The 21510-nt window shown below is 34.7% G+C and overlaps 1 protein-coding gene across 1 annotated transcript in view; it reads right to left on the reverse strand.

Annotated features, from left to right (window-relative positions):
• LOC104676879 (deleted in azoospermia protein 4-like) overlaps positions 1-21510 on the reverse strand; it is a 52003-nt gene that overhangs the window by 15100 nt on the left and 15393 nt on the right. Inside the window, exons 10-26 of the mRNA XM_030926339.1 lie at positions 19027-19173; positions 18658-18749; positions 18053-18104; positions 17558-17621; positions 17325-17464; positions 15875-15946; positions 15082-15132; positions 13180-13251; positions 12403-12453; positions 9238-9309; positions 8455-8505; positions 6630-6701; positions 5827-5877; positions 3962-4033; positions 3165-3215; positions 1276-1347; positions 481-531 (exon numbers count right to left, since the gene is read on the reverse strand). Coding sequence (XP_030782199.1) covers positions 481-531; positions 1276-1347; positions 3165-3215; positions 3962-4033; positions 5827-5877; positions 6630-6701; positions 8455-8505; positions 9238-9309; positions 12403-12453; positions 13180-13251; positions 15082-15132; positions 15875-15946; positions 17325-17464; positions 17558-17621; positions 18053-18104; positions 18658-18749; positions 19027-19173 — 1233 coding nt within the window. The remainder of the gene's footprint in view (positions 1-480; positions 532-1275; positions 1348-3164; positions 3216-3961; positions 4034-5826; positions 5878-6629; positions 6702-8454; positions 8506-9237; positions 9310-12402; positions 12454-13179; positions 13252-15081; positions 15133-15874; positions 15947-17324; positions 17465-17557; positions 17622-18052; positions 18105-18657; positions 18750-19026; positions 19174-21510) is intronic.

Below are 21510 nucleotides of genomic sequence, written 5' to 3' on the forward strand. Positions count from 1 at the left end.
CACTGATCATTATGTGGACCAGCCACTGCTGAAGCACCCAAAAGCCAGAGAGACAAAAAGGCACTGTTGCTCCCATGGAAGTTTATAATTGGGTTAAAAACAAAGTAACAAAACATAACACAGTAATATAAAGAAGGATTTTTTTTTTTTTTTTTTGAGACAGAGTCTCACTCTGCAACCCAGACTGGAGTGCAGTGGTGCCATCTTGGCTCACTGTAAGCTGTGCCTCCTGGGTTCACACCATTCTCCCACCTCAGCCTCTGGAGTAGCTGGGACTACAGGAGCCCACCACCACACGCACTTAATTGGTGTTTGTATTTTTAGTAAAGATGGGGATTCACAGTGTTAGCCAGGAAGGTCTCGATCTCCCGACCTTGTAATCTGCCCACCTAACGATTTAAAAACATATGTAAGGCATATATGACACGGAAAAAAAATCAAGTAAGAACAGGGAGTATATGTCTGGCTAATTCACTTTACCAGAGGTACAGCATAATTCCTGGGCTCCCCAACAGGCCACTGTGGTGGCATCTTGAAAAAATAAAAAGGAAACCAAAGTTATTCAAATATTCCTATACATTTTTAAATACACATGAGATACACAATATTGAGGTACTTATCATGTCAGATCGTTTGTTATCATAATAAAAGGAACACAATAGAAAAAAGAAGTACTTTAGGTTTCAAATCCCCGAAGTTCTTGTTGTTATTTCTACATGTAATACCTCACATTTTACCTAAATTTTCTGGAGATGGCATTGTGTAAATCTCAAAGACACTAGTTATTTCAATTTATTACAATACATATGGTAATGGGTCACAGATATAGTCGTATCTATGAAAAGAGACCCAGAGAAATACTATCATGAAGCAGCAAGCTAAAATAAAAACATAATTGGAATTCTGTGATCTAAGAATTGGGTAATAATTTTATTTCACGCTATACCTCTACAAAATTCATGGAAGTCACTCTGGATATTTCAGCTCTCTGATGGCAAAGATAAAAAAAAATACATGCTGCAGTACACAAGTGGAGACCAAATCTCCAAAAACTGTTCTACAGAAATGATATTGCTTTGTATATTTATGTCAAAATTCATTGCATTGCTTCAAAATAATACAGAAGTCTTCATTGAAGACCAATTCTAAGTGTTTTCTTAAATGTATGTACATTTCACTAGTTTAAAATGACAAAATATTCAGGCAATTTGTATAAACAATTTAAAGGCCTACATAGTATCTGAAAGTAAAAGATTTTACTCTCTCTTCAATTACCGGATAATAATATACAGGAAAGTGATATCCAGTGATGACCTGATATGGTGAATTTCGGTAAGGAGGATATGCCTGAAAATAAATTTCACAGAAAGAATGAATGAATATAGTACAACATTCTTTTAATTAGAAAGAAATATCATTCCCTTATAACAAAAATATGAACAATTCTAAAATATTTAATTATTTTTCTACACACAACTACGAAGAATTCTAAATGAATGACTGTCTTAAAGAAGAAAGAAACATTCTCTGTCAATTACTACCCTTTGGGAGGGGAGGGAGACAACGGACATAAGAAGTGACTACTACGCCAGGCAAAGTTTACCTTATTCATACAGTGTACCATTGCCCACTCAGAAGTTATTTCTTACACTGGTGATAAGGCTTTATTAAGACAATTTCAATGTAAGTTAAAGTAATACATTTCCTATTTCTTTGTCATAATACTTCTAGACTGTTTTGTATTTGACAGTATTACAGGGTAATATGAAGTTCTTCTACAGATGTAATGGCGCTTTCTGTACTTCATTTGGAAAAACTAAGGGTAGTATATAATCCAAAACTGCAAAGAGACAGTGTAATGTCCTCTATGCTTCAATAAATATTTAATTATTGAAAACATATAGGTAGCAGAATACTTGAATACACCCACATTCATTAATGGCTCACACGGAATGTGAGCAACAAGTAGGGCTGTTTTTCTAGTCATTATTCAGAGAAGGAAACAAAAGCAGAGGTATACCACTACATTATTCAAGTACATGGAAAATGTCAACCAATGAGACACTGAAGAATTATTTCACTACTATTTTGTTACTTACTTTCCATCAAAGAAAATGTCTTTTAAACTAAGACATAAATAAAATGAACTAAGAAGAAAATATATGTTATTTACCACCAGTAAGTGATAGAGTATGTCAAATCCTTCTTTAAATATCAAAGTAGCCAGGATGAGAGAAATTAGATGCCAAAAACTCAAGGGATTTATAGATACAGTAAAACACATCAGAAATTTACCCATTCCAGAACCAGAATATATCCAGAATTCACTAACCTATATGAGGAGGCATCTGGAAATCATCTCAAGTAAAAAACAGCTAGGTGAATTGCTAACCTCACAGAAGAATAAACTAGGCACATACAGAAGGACAACTGCTTTCAAATATTTTTGGAACTAGCTACATGGGCGCAAAGCAGTATAGATATTTTAGAAGTAATACTCTTTTTATTCTTCCTATTCTTATTTAAGAGTATTTAACAACAAAACATTTCCGATTCTCTTCAAGAATTTTTTTTTTACAGCTGGTAAAGGCAGAGGCAGATTTCAGGCAGCTACACGCTCATTCTAAAGCCAGATGAATATTACCTTTCTTGGATTATATAGTCTATCAACAAGTAACTGAACGCTGATCATTATGTGGACCGGCCATTGCTGAAGCACCCAAAAGCCAGAGAGACAAAAAGGCACTGTTGTTCCCGTGGAAGTTTATAATTGGGTTAAAAACAAAATAACAAAGCATAACACATTAAAATAACGAAGGCTTTTTTTTTTTTTCTTTTTTTTGAGACAGTCTCACTCTGCAACCCAGGTTGGAGTGCAGTGGTGCCATCTTGCTCACTGTAAGCTGTGCCTCCTGGGTTCACACCATTCTCCCGTCTCAGCCTCCCGAGCAGCTGGGACTACAGGTGCGCACCTCAAAGCCCAGCTAAATTTGTGTTCATATTTTTAGTAGAGATGGGATTCACAGGGTTAGCCAGGAAGGTCTCAATCTCCTAACCTTGTGATATGCCCACCTAAAAAATGATTTTAAAATATTTGTAGGCATATATGACATGGGAAAAATCAAGAAAGAACAGGGAGTATATGTTTGGCTCATTCACTTTACCAGAGGTACAGCATAACTCCTGGGCTCCCCAACAGGCCACTGTGGTGGCATCTTGAAAAACAGAAAGGAAACCAAAATTATTCAAATACTCCAATACACTGGCAACAACAGATGATACACACAATATTGAGGTACTCATGCCGGCTCCTTTGTTATTATAATAAAAGAAATACAATAAACAAAAGAAGTACTTTAGGTTTCCAATCCTCGAAGTTCTTATTGTTATTTCTACATATAATACATCACCTTTTAGCATATTTTCTGGAGGTGGAAATCTCAAAGATACTAGTTCCTTGAATTTAGTATGATAGGTATGGTAATGGAACATAGATACAGTTATATCTATGAAAAGACACCTAAATAATTACTATCATGAAACAGCAAGCTAAAATAAAAATATAATTGGAATTCTGTGATCTAAGAATAGGGTAATAATTTTATTTCACCCTATACCTCTACAAAATTCATGGAAGTCAGTCTGGATGTTACAGTTCTTCGACGGCAAGGATAAGGAAAAAAAAAAAAAAAAAAACACATGCTGCCATAGAGAAGCGGACACCAAATCTCCGAAAACTGTTCTACAGAAATGATATTGCTTCGTACATTCCAGTCAAAATTTATTCCATTGCTTCAAAATCATACAGAGGTCTTCACTCTAGACCAATTCTAAGTGTTTTCTTACATTTTACGTACATTTCACTACTTTAAACTGACAAAATATTCAGGCAATTTGTACAAACAATTTAAACACCTACATAGTATCGGAAAGTAAAACATTTTGCTCCCTCTTCAATTACCTGATAATTATATACAGGCAACTGATATCCAGTGATGACCTGATATAGTGAATTTCGGTAAGTAGGATATGCCTGAAAATAAATTTCACAGAAAGAATGAATGAACATGGTAAGACATTCCTTTAATTAGAAAGAAATGTCATTCCCAATATAACAAAAATATGAAAAACTTTAAAATATTAATTATTTTTCGATATACAACAATGAAGGGTTCTAAATGAATGTCTTGAAGAAGAAAGACACATTCCCTGTCAATTGCTACCCTTTCGGAGGGGAGGGAAAACAAATGACATAAGAGATGACTACTACACCAGGCAAAGTTTAACTTATACATACTGCCCACCCAGAAGTTATTTCTTATACTGCTGAAAAGGCTCTATTAAGACAGATTTCAGTGTAAGTTAAATTAATACATTTGCTATTTCTTTGTCAACGATACTTCTAGACAGTTTATATTATAAGGTAATACGAAGTTCTCCTACAGATGTTATGGCTTTTTCTGTACTTCATTTTGAAAACCTAAGGGCAGTATATAATCCAAAACTGGAAAAGAGACAGTATAATGCCTTCTATGTTTCAATAAATACTTAATGATTGAAAACATATAGGTAGCAGCATACATGATACACCCAGATTCAGTAATGGCTCACACGGAATGTTAGCAACAACTAGGGCTCTTTTTCTAATCATTGTTCAGAGAAGGCAAAAAAAAGCAGAGGTATATCCTACATTATTCAAGTACATGGAAAATGTCAACAAATGAGACACTGAGGGACTATTTCACTACTATTTTGTTACTTATTTTCCATCAAAGAAAATGTATTTCAAACTAAGACATAAGCAAAATGAACTAAGATGAAAATAAATGTTACCTATCACCAGTAAGTGATAGAGTATGTCAAATCCTTCTTTAAATATCAAAGTGCCAGGATGAGTGAAAATTAGATGCCAGAAACTCATGGGATTTACAGATATAGTAAAACACATCGGAAATCCACCCATTCCAGAACCACAATATATCCAGAAGTCAGCAACCTACATGAGGAGGCATCTGGAAATCATCTCAAGTAAAGAATAGCTAGGTGAATTGCTAACCTCAGAGAATAAACTAGGCAGACACGTAAGGACAACTACTTTCAAATATTTTTAGAACTAGCTACATGGAGGAAAAGCAGTTCAGATGTATTAGAAGTAATACCTTTTTTTTGTTCCTATTCTTTTTTTAGAGTAATTAACAACAAAACATTTCTGTTTCTCTTCAAGAAATTTCTTTTACGGCTGGTAAAGTCAGAGGCAGATTCCAGGCAGATACATGGTCATTCTAAAGCCACAGTAATACTCCCTTTCCTGGATTATATAGTCTATCAACAAGTAACTCAACACTGATCATTATGTGGACCAACCATTGCTGAAGCACCCAAAAACCAGAGAGAGGAAAAGGCACTGTTGCTCCCATGGGGTTTATAATTGGGTTAAAAACAAAGTAACAAAACATAATACAGTAACATAATGAAGGATTTTTGTTGTTGTTGTTTCTTGAGACAGAGTCTCACTCTGTCACCCAGACTGCAGTGCAGTCATGCCATCTTGGCTCACTGTAAGCTGTGCCTCCTGGGTTCACACCATTCTCTGGCCTCAGCCTCCTTAGTAGCTGGGACTACAGGTGCCCACCACAACGCCCAGCTAAATTTGTGTTCATATTTTTAGTAGAGATGGGATTTCATTGTGTTAGCCAGGAAGGTCTCGATCTCCTGACCTTGTGATTTGCCCACCTAAAGAATGATTTAAAAATTTTTGTACGGCATGTATGACATGGAAAAAATCAAGAAAGGACAAGAAGTGTATCTTTGGCTCATTCACTTTACCAGAGGTACAGCATAACTCCCGGGCTCCCGAACAGCCCACTGTGGTGACATCTTGAAAAAAAAGAAAGGAAACCAAAATTATTCAAATATTCCCCTACATTTGGAAAAACAGATGATACACACAACATTGAGGTACTTATGCTGGCTCCTTTGTTATTATAATAAAAGAAACACAATAGACAAAAGAAGTACTTTAGGTTTCCAGTCCCCGAAATTCCTGTTGTTCTTTCTACATATAACACGTCAACTTTTACTCAAATTTTCTGGAGGTGGAAATCTCAAAGATACTAGTTCCTTGAATTTAGTATGATAGATATGGTAATGGAACATAGATACAGTTATATCTATGAAAAGACACCTAAATAATTACTATCATGAAACAGCAAGCTAAAATAAAAATATAATTGGAATTCTGTGATCTAAGAACAGGGTAATAATTTTATTTCACCCTATACCTCTACAAAATTCATGGAAGTCAGTCTGGATGTTACAGTTCTTCGACGGCAAGGAAAAAGGAAAAAAAAAAAAAAAAAAAAAAGACATGCTGCCATAGAGAAGCGGACACCAAATCTCTGAAAACTGTTCTACAGAAATGATATTGCTTCGTACATTCCAGTCAAAATTTATTCCATTGCTTCAAAATCATACAGAGGTCTTCACTCTAGACCAATTCTAAGTGTTTTCTTACATTTTACGTACATTTCACTACTTTAAACTGACAAAATATTCAGGCAATTTGTATAAACAATTTAAAGGCCTACGTAGTATCGGAAAGTAAAACATTTTGCTCTCTCTTCAATTACCTGATAATTATATACAGGCAACTGATATCCAGTGATGACCTGATATGGTGAATTTCGGTAAGCAGGATATGCCTGAAAATAAATTTCACAGAAAGAATGAATGAACATGGTAAAACATTCTTTTAATTAGAAAGAAATGTCATTCCCAATATAACAAAAATATGAAAAACTTTAAAATATTAATTATTTTTCGATATACAACAATGAAGGGTTCTAACTGAATGTCTTGAAGAAGAAAGACACATTCCCTGTCAATTGCTACCCTTTCGGAGGGGAGGGAAAACAAATGACATAAGAGATGACGACTACACCAGGCAAAGTTTAACTTATACATACTGCCCACCCAGAAGTTATTTCTTATACTGCTGAAAAGGCTCTATTAAGACAGATTTCAGTGTAAGTTAAATTAATACATTTGCTATTTCTTTGTCAACGATACTTCTAGACAGTTTATATTATAGGGTAATACGAAGTTCTCCTACAGATGTTATGGCTTTTTCTGTACTTCATTTTGAAAACCTAAGGGCAGTATATAATCCAAAACTGGAAAAGAGACAGTATAATGCCTTCTATGTTTCAATAAATACTTAATGATTGAAAACATATAGGTAGCAGCATACATGATACACCCAGATTCAGTAATGGCTCACACGGAATGTTAGCAACAACTAGGGCCATCTTCTAGTCATCATTCAGAGAAGGCAAGAAAAGCAGAGGTATACCCCTACATTTTTCAAGCACATGGAAAATGTCAACAAATGAGACACTGAGGAACTATTTCACTACTATTTTTTTATTTATTTTCCATAAAAGAAAATGTCTTTTATACTAAGACATGAGTAAAATGAACTGATGAAAATAAATGTTATTTACCACCAGTAAGTGATAGAGTATGTCAAATCCTTCTTTAAATATCAAAGTAGCCAGGATGAGAGAAATTAGATGCCAGAAGCTCATGGGATTTATAGGTACAGTAAAACACATCAGAAATCTACCCATTCCAGAACCAGAATATATCAAGTATTCAGCAACCTATATGAGGAGGCATCTGGAAATCATCTCAAGTAAAGAATAGCTAGGTGAATTGCTCACCTCAGAGAAGACTAAACTAGGCAGACACATAAGGACAGCTGCTTTCAAATATTTTTGGAACTAGCTACATGGGGGTAAAGCAGTACAGAAGTATTAGAAGTAATACTTCTTTTTTTGTTCCTATTTTTTTTAAGAATAATTAACAACAAAACATTTCTGTTTCTCTTCAAGAAATGTTTTTTAGGCTGGTAAAGTCAGAGGCAGTTTCCAGGTAGATACATGCTCATTCTAAAACCACATTCATACTACCTTTCCTGGATTATAGAGTCTATCAACAAGTAACTGAACGCTGATCATTATGTGGACCGGCCATTGCTGAAGCACCCAAAAGCCAGAGAGAGAAAAACGCACTGTTGCTCCCATAGATGATTATAATCGGGTTAAAAACGTAACACTTTAATATAAAGAATTTTTTTCTTTTTGAGACAGAGTCTCACTCTCTCAACCAGACTGGAGTGCAGACATGCCATCTTGGCTCATCGTAAGCTATGCCTCCTGGATTCACACGATTCTCCCACCTCAGCCTCTCAAGTAGCTGGGACTACAGATGCCCACCACAATGTCCAGCTAAACTGGTATTTGTATTTTTAGGAGAGATGGCGTTTCACTGTGCTAATCAGGAAGGTCTCGATCTCCTGACCTTGTGATCTGCCCACTTAAAGATTTAAAAACCTATGTAGGGCATATATGATGTGGAAAAAATCAAGAAAGAATGTTGGCTCATTCACTTTACCAGAGGTACAGCATAACTCCTGGGCTCCCCAACAGGCCACTGTGGTGGCATCTCGAAAAAACAGAGGAAACCAAAATTATTCAAATATTCCTATACATTTTCAAAAACACGCGAGATACACAATATTGAGGTACTTATCATACCGGATCCTTTGTTATCACAATAAAAGAAACACAATAGACAAAAGAAGTACTTTAGGTTTCAAATCCCCGAAGTTCTTGTTATTTCTACATATAATACCTCACCTTTCACTCAAATTTTCTGGAGATGTCATTGTGGAAATCTCAAAGATACTAGTTCTTTGAATTTATTACGATAGATAGGGTAAAGGGTCATAAATATAGTCATATCCATGAAAAGAGAGCGAGACAACTACTATCATGAAGCAGCAAGCAAAAATAAAAATATAATTGGAATTCCGTGGTCTAAGAATTGGGAAATAATGTTATTTCACTCTATAAAATTCATGGAAGTCACTTTGGATGTTTCAGCTCTTTGACGGCAAAGATGAAAAAAACATACGTGCTGCAATACAGAAGCGGGCACCAAATCTCTAAAAAATGTTCTACAGAAATGATATTGCTTCATATATTCCTGTCAAAATACATTTCATTGCTTCAAAATAATACAGAGCTCTTCATCCTAGAGCAATACTAAGTGTTTTCTTAAAATTATGTACATTTTACTAGTTTAAAACGACAAAATACTCAGGCAATCTGTACAGACAAATTAAAGGACTACATAGTACGTGAAAGTAAAACATTTTGCTCCCTCTTCAGTTACCTGATAATTATATACAGGCAATTGATATCCAGTGATGACCTGATATGGTGAATTTCGGGAAGTAGGATATGCCTGAAAATAAATTTCACAGAAAGAATGAATGAATACGGTAAAATAATGTTTTAATTAGAAAGAAATATCATTCCCAATATAACAAAAATATGAACAACTTTGATTTATTAATTACTTTTCTATGTACAACTATGAAGAATTCTAAAGGAATGACTGTCTTTAGAAGAAAGAAACATTCTCTGTCAATTGCTACCCTTTGGAAGCGGTGGGAGAACAAATGACATAAGAAGTCACACCAGGCAATGTTCACCTTATTCATAGTGCATACCTCTGACCACCCAGAAGTTATTTCTTATACTGCTGAAAAGGCTCTATTAAGACAGATTTCAATGTAAGTTACATTAATACATTTGCTATTTCTTTTTTTTTTTTTTTTTTTTTTTTATACTTTAAGTTCTAGGGTACGTGTGCCTAACGTGCAGGTTTGTTACATATGTATACTTGTGCCATGTTGGTGTGCTGCACCCATCAACTCGTCAGCACCCATCAATTCATCATTTATATCAGGTATAACTCCCAATGCAATCCCTCCCCTCTCCCCCCTCCCCATGATAGGCCCCAGTGTGTGATGTTCCCCTTCCCGAGTCCAAGTGATCTCATTATTCAGTTCCCACCTATGAGTGAGAATATGCGGTGTTTGGTTTTCTGTTCTTCTGATAGTTTGCTAAGAATGATGGTTTCCAGCTGCATCCATGTCCCTACAAAGGACGCAAACTCATCCTTTTTTATGGCTGCATAGTATTCCATGGTGTACATGTGCCACATTTTCTTAATCCACTCTGTCACAGATGGACATTTGGGTTGATTCCAAGTCTTTGCTATTGTGAATAGTGCCGCAATAAACATACGTGTGCATGTGTCTTTGTAGTAGAATAATTTATAATCCTTTGGGTATATACCCAGTAGTGGGATGGCTGGGTCATATGGTACATCTAGTTCTAGATCCTTGAGGAATTGCCATACTCTTTTCCATAATGGTTGAACTAGTTTACAAACCCACCAACAGTGTAAAAGTGTTCCTATTTCTCCACATCCTCTCCAACACCTGTTGTTTCCTGACTTTTTAATGATTGCCATTCTAACTGGTGTGAGATGGTATCTCATTGTGGTTTTGATTTGCATTTCTCTGATGGCCAGTGATGATGAGCATTTTTTCATGTGTCTGTTGGCTGTATGAATGTCTTCTTTTGAGAAATGTCTGTTCATATCCTTTGCCCATTTTTTGATGGGGTTGTTTTTTTCTTGTATATTTGTTTGAGTTCTTTGTAGATTCTGGATATTAGCCCTTTGTCAGATGAGTAGATTGCAAAAATTTTCTCCCATTCTGTAGTTTGCCTGTTCACTCTGGTGGTAGTTTCTTTTGCTGTGCAGAAGCTCTGTAGTTTAATTAGATCCCATTTGTCAATTTTGGCTTTTGCTGCCGTTGCTTTTGGTGTTTTAGACATGAAGTCCTTGCCCATGCCTATGTCCTGAATGGTACTACCTAGATTTTCTTCTAGGGTTTTTATGGTATTAGGTCTAACATTTAAGTCTCTAATCCACCCTGGATCCTTTCCTTACTCCTTATATGAAGATTAATTCAAGGTGGATTAGAGACTTAAATGTTAGACCTAATGCTATTTCTTTGTCAAAATACTTCTGGACTGTTTTGTATTTGACAATATTATAGGGTAATAATACAAAGATCTCCTACAGATGTTACAGCTTTTTCTGTACTTCGTTTTGAAAAACTAAAGGCAGTATATAATTCAAAACTGGAAAAGAGACAGTATAATGTCTTCTATGTTTCAATAAATACTTAATGATTGAAAACATATAGGTAGCATCATACATGAATACACGTAGAGTCAGTAACGGCTCACACGGAACGTTAGCAACAACTAGGGCTCTTTTTCTAGGCATTGTTCAGAGGCGGCAAAAAAAGCAGATGTATACCCCTAAATTATTCAAGTACATGGAAAATGTCAACAAATGAGACAATGAGAAACTATTTCACTACTATTTTGTTACTTATTTTCGATTATAGAAAATGTATTTTAAACTAAGATGTAAGTAAAATGAACTAAGACGAAAATAAATGTTGTTTATCACCAGTAAGTGATAGAGTATAAGTGATAAAGTATGTCAAATCCTTCTTTAAATATCAATGTAGCCAGGAGAAATCAGATGCCAGAAACTCATGGCATTTATACATATAGTAAAACACATTAGAAATCTACTCATTCCAGAACCACAATATATCCAGAATTCAGCAACCCACATGTGCAGGCACCTGGAAATCATTTCAAGTAAAGAATAGCTGGGTGAATTGCCAACCTCAGAGAAGAATAAACTAGGCAGACACATAAGGACAGCTGCTTTCAAATATTTTTGGAACTAGCTACGTGGGGGAAAAGCAGTACAGATGTATTAGAAGTAGTACCTTTTTTTTTTGATCCTATTCTTTAAGAGTAACTAACAACAAAACATTTCTGTTTCTCTTCAAGAAATTTTTTTTTACAGCTGGTAAAGTCAGAGGCAGGTTCCAGGCAGATACATACTCATTCTAATGCTACATTAATACTGCCTTCCCTGGATTATATAGTCTATCAACAAGTTACTGAACGCTGATCATTATGTGGACCAGCCATTGCTGAAGCACCCAAAACCCAGAGAGAGAAAAAGGCACTGTTGCTCCCATAGGAGTTTAAAATCAGGTTAAAAACAAAGCAGAAAAACATAATACAGTAATATAACGAAGGATTTTTGTTGCTGTTGCTGTTGTTTTGAGACAGAATCTCACTCTGTCACCCAGACTGCAGTGCAGTCATGCCATCTTGGCTCACTGTAAGCTGTGCCTCCTGGGTTCACACCATTCTCTGGCCTCAGCCTCCCTAGTAGCTGGTACTACAGGTGCCCACCATAACACCCAGCTAAATTTGTGTTCATATTTTTAGTAGAGATGGGGTTTCACCGTGTTAGTCAGGAAGGTCTCGATCTCCTGACCTTCTCATTGGCCCACCTAAAGAATGATTTAAAATATTTGTAGGGCATATATGACATGGAAAAAATCAAGAAAGAACAGGGAGTATACGTTTGGATCATTCACTTTACCAGAGGTACCGCATAACTCCTGGGCTCCCCAACAGGCCACTGTGGTGGCATCTTAAAAAAAAAGAAAGGAAACTAAAATTATTCAAATATTCCCATACATTTGGAAAAACAGATGATATATACAACATTGAGGTACTTATGCTGGCTCCTCTTTATTATAATAAAAGAAACACAATAGAAAAAAGAAGTACTTTAGGTTTCGAATCCCCGAAATTCTTGTTGTTCTTTCTCCATATAATACGTCAACTTTTACCCAAATTTTCTAGAGGTGGAAATCTCAAAGATACTAGTTCCTTGAATTTAGTATGATAGATATGCTAATGGATCATAGATACAGTTATATCTATGAAAAGAGACCCACAGAACTACTATCACGAAGCAGCAAGCTAAAATAAAAATGTAATTGGAATTCTGTGGTCTAAGAATTGGGAAATAATTTTATTTTACTCTATAAAATTCATGGAAGTCACTTTGGATGTTTCAGCTCTTTGACGGCAAAGATGAAAAAAAACATACGTGCTGCAATACAGAAGCGGGCACCAAATCTCTGAAAAATGTTCTACAGAAATGATATTGCTTCATATATTCCTGTGAAAATTCATTCCATTGCTTCAAAATAATAGAGAAGTCTTCATTCTAGAGCAATACTAAGTGTTTTCTTAAAATTATGTACATTTTACTAGTTTAAAATGACAAAATACTCAGGCAATCTGTACAGACAAATTAAAGGACTACATAGTACGTGAAAGTAAAACATTTTGCTCCCTCTTCAGTTACCTGATAATTATATACAGGCAACTGGTATCCAGTGATGACCTGACATGGTGAATTTCGGTAAGTAGGATGTGCCTGAAAATAAATTTCACAGAATGAATCAATGAATACTGTACAATATTTTTTTAATTAGAAAGAAATATCATTCCCAATATAACAAAAATATGAACAACTTTAAAATAACTATTTTTCTACATACAACCATGAAGAATTCTAAAGGAATGACTGTCTTTAAGAAGAAAGAAACATTCCCTGTCAATTGCTACCCTTTTGGAGTCGTGGGAGAACAAATGACATAAGAAGTGACTATCACACCAGGCAAAGTTTACCTTATTCATAGTGTGTACCTCTGCCCACCCAGAACTTACTTCTTGTACTGGTGATAAGGCTCTATTAAGACAGATTTCAATGTAAGTTATATTAATACATTTGCTCTTTCTTTGTCAAAATACTTCTAGACAGTTTTGTATTTGACAATATTATAGGATAATAATATGAAGTTCTCCTACAGATGTTATGGCTTTTTCTGTACTTCATTTTGAAAAACTAAGGGCAGTACATAATTCAAAACTGGAAAAGAGACAGTATAATGTCTTCTATGTTTCAATAAATACTTAATGATTGAAAACATATAGGTAGCAGCATACATGAATACACCTAGATTCAGTAATGGCTCACATGGAATGTTAGCAACAACTAGGGCTCTTTTTCTAGTCATTGTTCAGAGAAGGCAAAAAAAGCAGAGGTATATCCTACATTATTCAAGTACATGGAAAATGTCAACAAATGAGACACTGAGGAACTATTTCACTACTATTTTGTTACTTATTTTCCATCAAAGAAAATGTATTTTAAACTAAGACATAAGTAAAATCAACTAAGATGAAAATAATGTTATTTGTCACCAGTAAGTGATAGAGTATGTCAAATCCTTCTTTAAATATCAATGTAGCCAAGATGAGAGAAATCAGATGCCAGAAACTCCTGGAATTGATAGATATAGCAAACACATCGGAAATCTACCCACTCCAGAACCACAATATATCCAGAGTTCAGCAATCTATATGAGGAGGCATCTGGAAATCATCTAAAGTATAGAATAGCTAGGTGAATTGTTAACCTCAGAGAAGAATAAAACTAGGCAGACACAGAAGGACAACTGCTTTAAAATATTCTTGGAACTAGCTACTCAGGGGCAAAGCAGTTCAGATATATGAGAAGTAGTACCTTTTTTTGTTCCTATTCTTTTTTAAGAGTCATTAGCAACAAAACATACCTGTGTCTCTTTAACAATTAATGGTTTTTTATGGCTGGTAATGTCAGAGGCAGATTCCAGGCAGATACATGCTCTTTCTGAAGCCACATTAATACCACCTTTCCTGGATTATATAGTCTTTCAGCAAGTAACTCAACACTGATCATTATGTGGACCAGCCATTGCTGAAGCACCCAAAAGCCAGAGAGAGAAAAAGGCACTGTTTCTCTCATGGGAGACTATAATTGAGTTAAAAACAAAGAAAAAAAAAAAAAACAAAACACATTAATATAAAGAAGGATTTTTTTTTTTTTTTTTTTTTTTTTGAGACCGAATCTCACTGTTTCAGCCAGACTGGAGTGCAGTCATGCCATCTTGGCTCACTGTACGCTGTGCCTCCTGTGTTCACACCATTCTTCCACCTCAGCCTCCCAAGTAGCTGGAACTACAGACGCCCACCACAACGCCCAGCTAAATTAGCGTTTGTATTTTTAGAAGCGATGGCATTTCACCATGTTAGCCAGGAAGGTCTCAATCTCCTGACCTTGTGATCTGTCCACCTAAAGATTTAAAAACATATGTAGGGCATATATGATGCGGAAAAAAATCAAGAAAGAACAGGGAGTATCTTTTTGGCTCATTCACTTTACCAGAGGTACAGCGTAACTCCTGGGCTCCCCAACAGGCCACTGCGGTGGTATCTTGAAAAAACAAAAAGGAAACCGAAATTATTCAAATATTCCTATACATTTTCAAATACACATGAGATACACAATATTGAGGTACTTATCATGCTGGCTCCATTGTTATTATAATAAAAGAACCACAATAGAAAACAGAAGTACTTTAGGTTTCCAATCCCTGAAGTTTCTGTTGTTATTTCTACATATAATACCTCACCCTTTACCCAAATTTTCTGTAGATGTCTTTGTGGAAACCTCAAAGATACTAGTTCTTTGAATTTATTACGATAGATATGGTAATGGGTCATAGATATTGTCACATCTATGGAAAGAGACCCAGAGAACTACTATCACGAAGCAGCAAGGTAAAATAAAAATATAATTGGAATTCTGTGGTCTAAGAATTGGGTAATAACTTTACTTCACTCTGTATCTCCACAAAATCCATGGAAGTCACTCTGGATGTTTCAGCTCTTTGACGGCAAGGATGAAAAAATAAATACATGTTGAATATATAAGCGGACACCAAATCTCCGAAAACTGTACTACAGAAATGATATTGCTTCATATATTCCTGTCATAATTTATTCCATTGCTTCAAAATACAGAAGTCTTCATTCTAGACCAATTCTAAGTGTTTTCTTAAATTTATGTACATTTCACTAGTTTAAAATGACAAAATATTCAGGCAATTTGTATGAACAAGTTAAAAGCCTACATAGTATTGGAAAGTAAAACATTTTACTCCCTCTTCAATTACCTGATAATAATATACAGGAACCCGATATCCAGTGATGACCTGACATGGTGAATTTGGATAAGCAGGATATGCCTGAAAATAAATTTCACAGAAAGAATGAATGAATATGGTAAAATATTCTTTTAATTAGAAAGAAATATCATTCCCAATATAACAAAAATATGAAAAACTTTAAAATATTAATTCTTTTTCTGTATAAACTATGAAGAATTCTAAATGAATGGCTGTCTTTAATAAGAAAGAAACATTCCCTCTCAATAGCTACCCTTTGGGAGGAGAGGGAGAACAAATGACATAAGAAGTGCCTATTACACCAGGCAAAGTTTATCTTATTCCTACTGTGTACCTCTGCCCACCCAGAAGTTCTCAAACTGGTGATAAGGCTCTATTAAGGTAGATTTCAATGTAGGTTAAATTAACACATTTACTATTTTTTTGTCAAAATACTTCTAGATTGTTTTGTATTCGATAATATTACAGGGTAATACTATAGTTGTTTTACAGATGTTATGGCCTTCTCTGTACTTTGTTTCAAAAAACTAAGGGCAGTATATAGTCCACAACTGGAAAAGAGACACTATAACATCTTCTATGTTTCACTAAATACTTTCTGATTGAAAATATATGGGTAGCAGCATGCAAGAATACACCTAGATTCAGTAATGGCTCACCGTAAACGTTAGAAACAAGTAGGGCTTTTTTCTAGCCCTTGTTCAGAGAAGGAAAAAGAAGAGGTACACCATACATGTTTCAAGTACATGGAAAATGTTAACAAATGAGAGACACTGAAGAAATACTTCACTACTATTTTCTTACTTTATTTTGCATCAGAGAAAATATGTTTTAAACTAACACATAAATAAAATAAGCTAAGAAGAAAATAAACTATTTATCAACAGTAAGTGATAGAGTATGTCAAATCCTACTTTAAACATCAAAGTAACCAGGGTGAGAGAAATTAGACATCAGAAATTCACCGGATTTACAGACAACAGTAATACAGATCAGAAATCTACCCATTCCAGAACCAGAATATACCCAGAAGTCAGCAATTTATATGAGGAGGCATCTGGAAATCATCTCTAGTAAAGAATACCTAGATGAATTCCTAACCTTACAGGAAAATAAACTAGGCAGGCACATAAGGAGAGCTGCTTCCAAATACTTTAGGAAATATTTACGTAGGGTGAATAGGAAGAGATAAGAAGATATTTGTTCATGTGTCTACAGTGGTCATTTCTAATGGAAAGACTTACAAAGTATGTAGAAGATTTTTAGCACATATAACAAATACTAAGAAGAAGAAATTTCTAACAGAAATAATAAATTTCCCATCACTCAAGGTATTCAAACAGGGATTCTATTGCCACCTACTACGGGAAGTATAGATACAATTGCACAGAAAAAATGATGACTAAAATAAGACAATAGGAACGTAAGCAGTTCTTACCTGAACGTACTGAGTTATAGGATTCAGCGTTACTCGGGGCTGACGATATGTTTCAGCATTTGGGTTACTCCAGACATTCCGAAACTGTGGTGGAGGAGGAGGATTAAATACCAAACGACGTGGCTGCACATGATAAGCACCTTTTTAAAAAGCAAAAAGGAAAAAGCCTATTTTTAGTTATTTGAAAATCTACACGTGTCAAAAAGAACAATGTCTTGTCTTTTCCTACTCACGTAAATTTTGTTTTCTGATTGCAGGGCCCAGCTTCAGTTTTTTACCCTGGATATGGACCTGTGACTGAAAATAAAACAGTAACAAAACTAGACTCAATTTTCAAGTCTTGACTTCCAAGTCTTGGGTAAATACACAGTCTTCTGAAGTTTCTATTATTATAGAAGATCAGTGATAACTACACACCAAATTAAAATTTGTCACCATGAAGCTACCTTACTTACCCTTACTACTCTAATCAGTGTCAAGAGGCATCAAGTGAAAGGTGATCAAAAACTTTTTATCACCCTTTCTACAACTCTTCCTGCCTGTAGTTCATGAACCTAGGCGTACAGTCAAAAATAAACAGGATCTAACAAATTATGTGGTTACTCTAAGTTTGGATTTTGAACAGAAAGTGTATCTTTCTCCAAATTTTACACAAGACTTAGTATATCACTAACAGTAAATGTTATATCAATAAAATAAATAATAGATTTTTCTATTAGATTACTTACTTCTACTATCTTCTGGACATTCACGTCATTAAAAAATGAAACAAATCCATAGCTATAAAGGCAGATAAATGAGGTATAAAATCACCATCAGGCAGTACACGGTTCAGAACTTCTGCTATTCTAGATACAGAAGTGATCATGACAAAAGATAAATAATATACCATGATAACTACTTGTTAAGACGTACATGACAGATCCTCTACAAATACATCTCTTTTTCGTAATCGGAACTGTCAAAATGTGCTAAGATTAGGACAGTGTGAAAACTTTATTGATTAACAAAGAATTCGTATCTGTGAACCTGAAATTAACTTACTATCTAAGACAAGATGGTTAAAATTTAAGATATTGTGCAGTGTATGAAGAAAACAATTATTTGAGAAAACTGATAACTCATTTGTATGAAATAGGAATTGGAGACATTTAAAAATAAACATTAGAAAAACGATTAAATAGAAGAGCTGGCAATAACCTTTTATCCCCTGCATGAAAGAAACTAACACAGCAAAAAATTTCATTTAAACGTGTCAGAGTATCACTTTTGAAGTCTTCTTTGATACTCTACAGGTGACTAGAATTCAGATATTTTTGATAAAATTACTCACCCTTTGGAGACACCAGTTTGATCCGTGATTATCTTCACTTCTTTCACTGAACCATATCTACCAAAGAAGCTTTTAATCTCAGTTTCATCCATCTATGGAAAAGAATTGAATTTCAAGAGTAAAAATTCAGCACTCAAAAATTTCAATTTTACTACAATTTTACTATAATGAGGTAAAAATTTCTTCCCCATTTTTACCTAAATGACCAGTAGCTCTGTCAAAGGTATTTTTAGTACTAATGGGTCAAAAGTAAAACCAATTCTAAACTTCCATGAAGTACAAAAAAAAAAGACATTGAGTTTGTAACAGGGCCCAAGTCCCATTGTTCATTATGTATTTTAAGGCAAAAATGAGTTATGAATACAATACCCTATCATCAATTCCACCAACAAAAACAGTGTTTGGCATGATTCTGCCTTCTGGTAAAACACAGCCTTGGCTAGTTGCAGCTGATGAAGACTGGGTGTTGGTCTCTCTGGAGATGACCGTGTTTGGAGTCACAGGATTTGCAGCAGACTGTAATTTGGAAAGTAGACATCATAATTAGATAAACAGGCAAAACCTATACATAATGTGAAATATAATGTCTGTGTTTTAAGTATAAAATATTTTATATAAATTATTTTCATTGTAAATGAGTCAGCACAGCAGCTTAGTTCAGGTTCAGGATTTAAACTAATCAGAGTACATGGCATGGAACTTTAACCAAAGGGTATTTTACTTTCTTAACCGAGTGTTGCTCATCACTGAGTCTTGTACAATGCTGCGAAAGAATACTTTAGTATTTGTGAAAATACCATGCGAATTAGTTTAAAAAAATCCAAACCCAGAAAGTTCAGATTTATATAAATTAAAGTTAATAAAATCATCCTGTTCTATACTCATAAATTTTACACTTTACTGAGAATACTACGGATAAAACTTAAAAAAAAAAAAAAAAAAAAAAAAAAAAAAAGCCGCACCAAAAAGAAATTAAGCCTCAAAGTTTTAAACCAATTTGTCTCGCTTTGCCTTTTTCAACAAAATTAACATGAGTTTTTACAGTGTTAACACTCCCTGTATTACTATGCCTGCATCACTTTAGAAATGGCTCATGCAAACAGTATTGCTCACATGTCACAGCTCCTTCTAAAAAACGGGTTATAATCCTCTTCCCTCATGCTAGGGTGTTCAAAGCTTCTTTTGAAATAACATTTTTCTCCTGGGTAACACCACATCAGTCCAACTGACAATTCTAATTTTCACAGTGGGCTGATAGATACAAATGATACCATCTTTATTTTCAGATAAAAAATCATATACATATAACTCACTAATTTTCTGATCAGAACTGTCTTTATTCCTTCCACAGTAGACTCTAGGGTTAATGGAAAACATATATATATATGTACACACACACACACATACACACACACACATATGTGTGTGTGTGTGTCTATGTGTGTTAGAGAAACAATCTAGCATGGAGAAACAATCTAGCATAGTAAAACAAAAATTAATCTAGTCAGGAGATCCAGGTTTATGTCCCTTACCGGTAAGTGGTTATAAGCCACTTACTTGCCAGCTGTGTATCTCTGGGCAAATTGCTTTGAGAACGAAATGTGGTAACATCTGTGAATTCATTTTGTATGTATAAAGTGGTAAAAGTAGTATGCCTATGTAAGTTAGTGTCCTGTTATTTGATTTTATTTTCAGTAGATTTTTTTCAAGTTTCTTTTTGGCTTTACTATTTCAGCTGAGTTATTTTGGAGAAATTTTAATTAAAAACTGAAACACCAAGAAAATATTACACATCGTTAATTTAAAAATCTGTGGTGAAGTGCCTGTTGACTACAAAAGGCAAGTACAAAAAGCTGCAAAAGAGAAAGCTACTACATATATACCTGTTTGAAAGAAAACAAAAGACAAGAGAAAGAAACTATACGTCTTGTTGCAAAGCACAATGATGTCACAGAAGTTATTAAGAAAGTAGAGTTCCTGCTTTGTTAATAAGATGTTAGAAGTTACTGATTCTACACAGCTTTGGTAGAGATGATCTCTAAATTCTCAAATCATCTGAAGCTGAGTTTATTGCTTTTCTCTATTCTTTTGTGCTTATACTTGCTATTTTGGGTTTGTAACTAACTCCTAATTCTTTCCTTTAATACGGCTATTTCATGACAACGATGTGAAAGAAAAATCTTAAAAACTGTATCTGAAGTTCTTCCTTTCTAAAAATGTTTTACATCGTTGTTTTTCTAGATGACATTAAGCTGCATTATCTTGAACTATTGGGAACCTGATTAGATTTCCCTTCCCTATAGACAATTTACCAATCCCTTCTCAGTTCATTCAAAAATCACAAACAGAATAAAAAAAAAACAAAAGGAATTCTGAAACTCCTGTAGCTTCTTTTTCTCCTTTTCAATTCCCCCTTGATTTCTGGATGAACTTTGCATGTTTTTTGATGTATTTTAATTTAGAGGTGTAAGATCTGGCAGAAAACTATGTCAGATTATTAGTGGTTAGGGAAATGCATTGATTCGCAACTGGGGAAGAATTTTGAGCCCCAGCAGCATTTAGTGATGTTTAGAGATGGGCTGTTACAACTGAGATGTATTCCTGGAATCTGATGGGCTTAAGGCTAGGGATACTATTGCACATTCTACAATGTAAAGACAGCCTCCTACAATAAGGAATTATTTGGTCTCAAATGTGAAAAGGGTGTGGGTTAAGAAACCTCATGACAGTGCCAGAAGAATTGAAGAGGAAAATTATTGTTTGGGAAGAACCTGATTTTCATCGGTCAGTAAAGTATATCTTTTCGTGACTTCAGATTCAGATTCTGTGCTTGAAAACAAATGGTTGGAAAAG

The sequence above is a fragment of the Rhinopithecus roxellana genome, chromosome 22 (genome assembly GCF_007565055.1).
Source record: "Rhinopithecus roxellana isolate Shanxi Qingling chromosome 22, ASM756505v1, whole genome shotgun sequence".
Lineage (NCBI taxonomy): Eukaryota > Metazoa > Chordata > Mammalia > Primates > Cercopithecidae > Rhinopithecus > Rhinopithecus roxellana.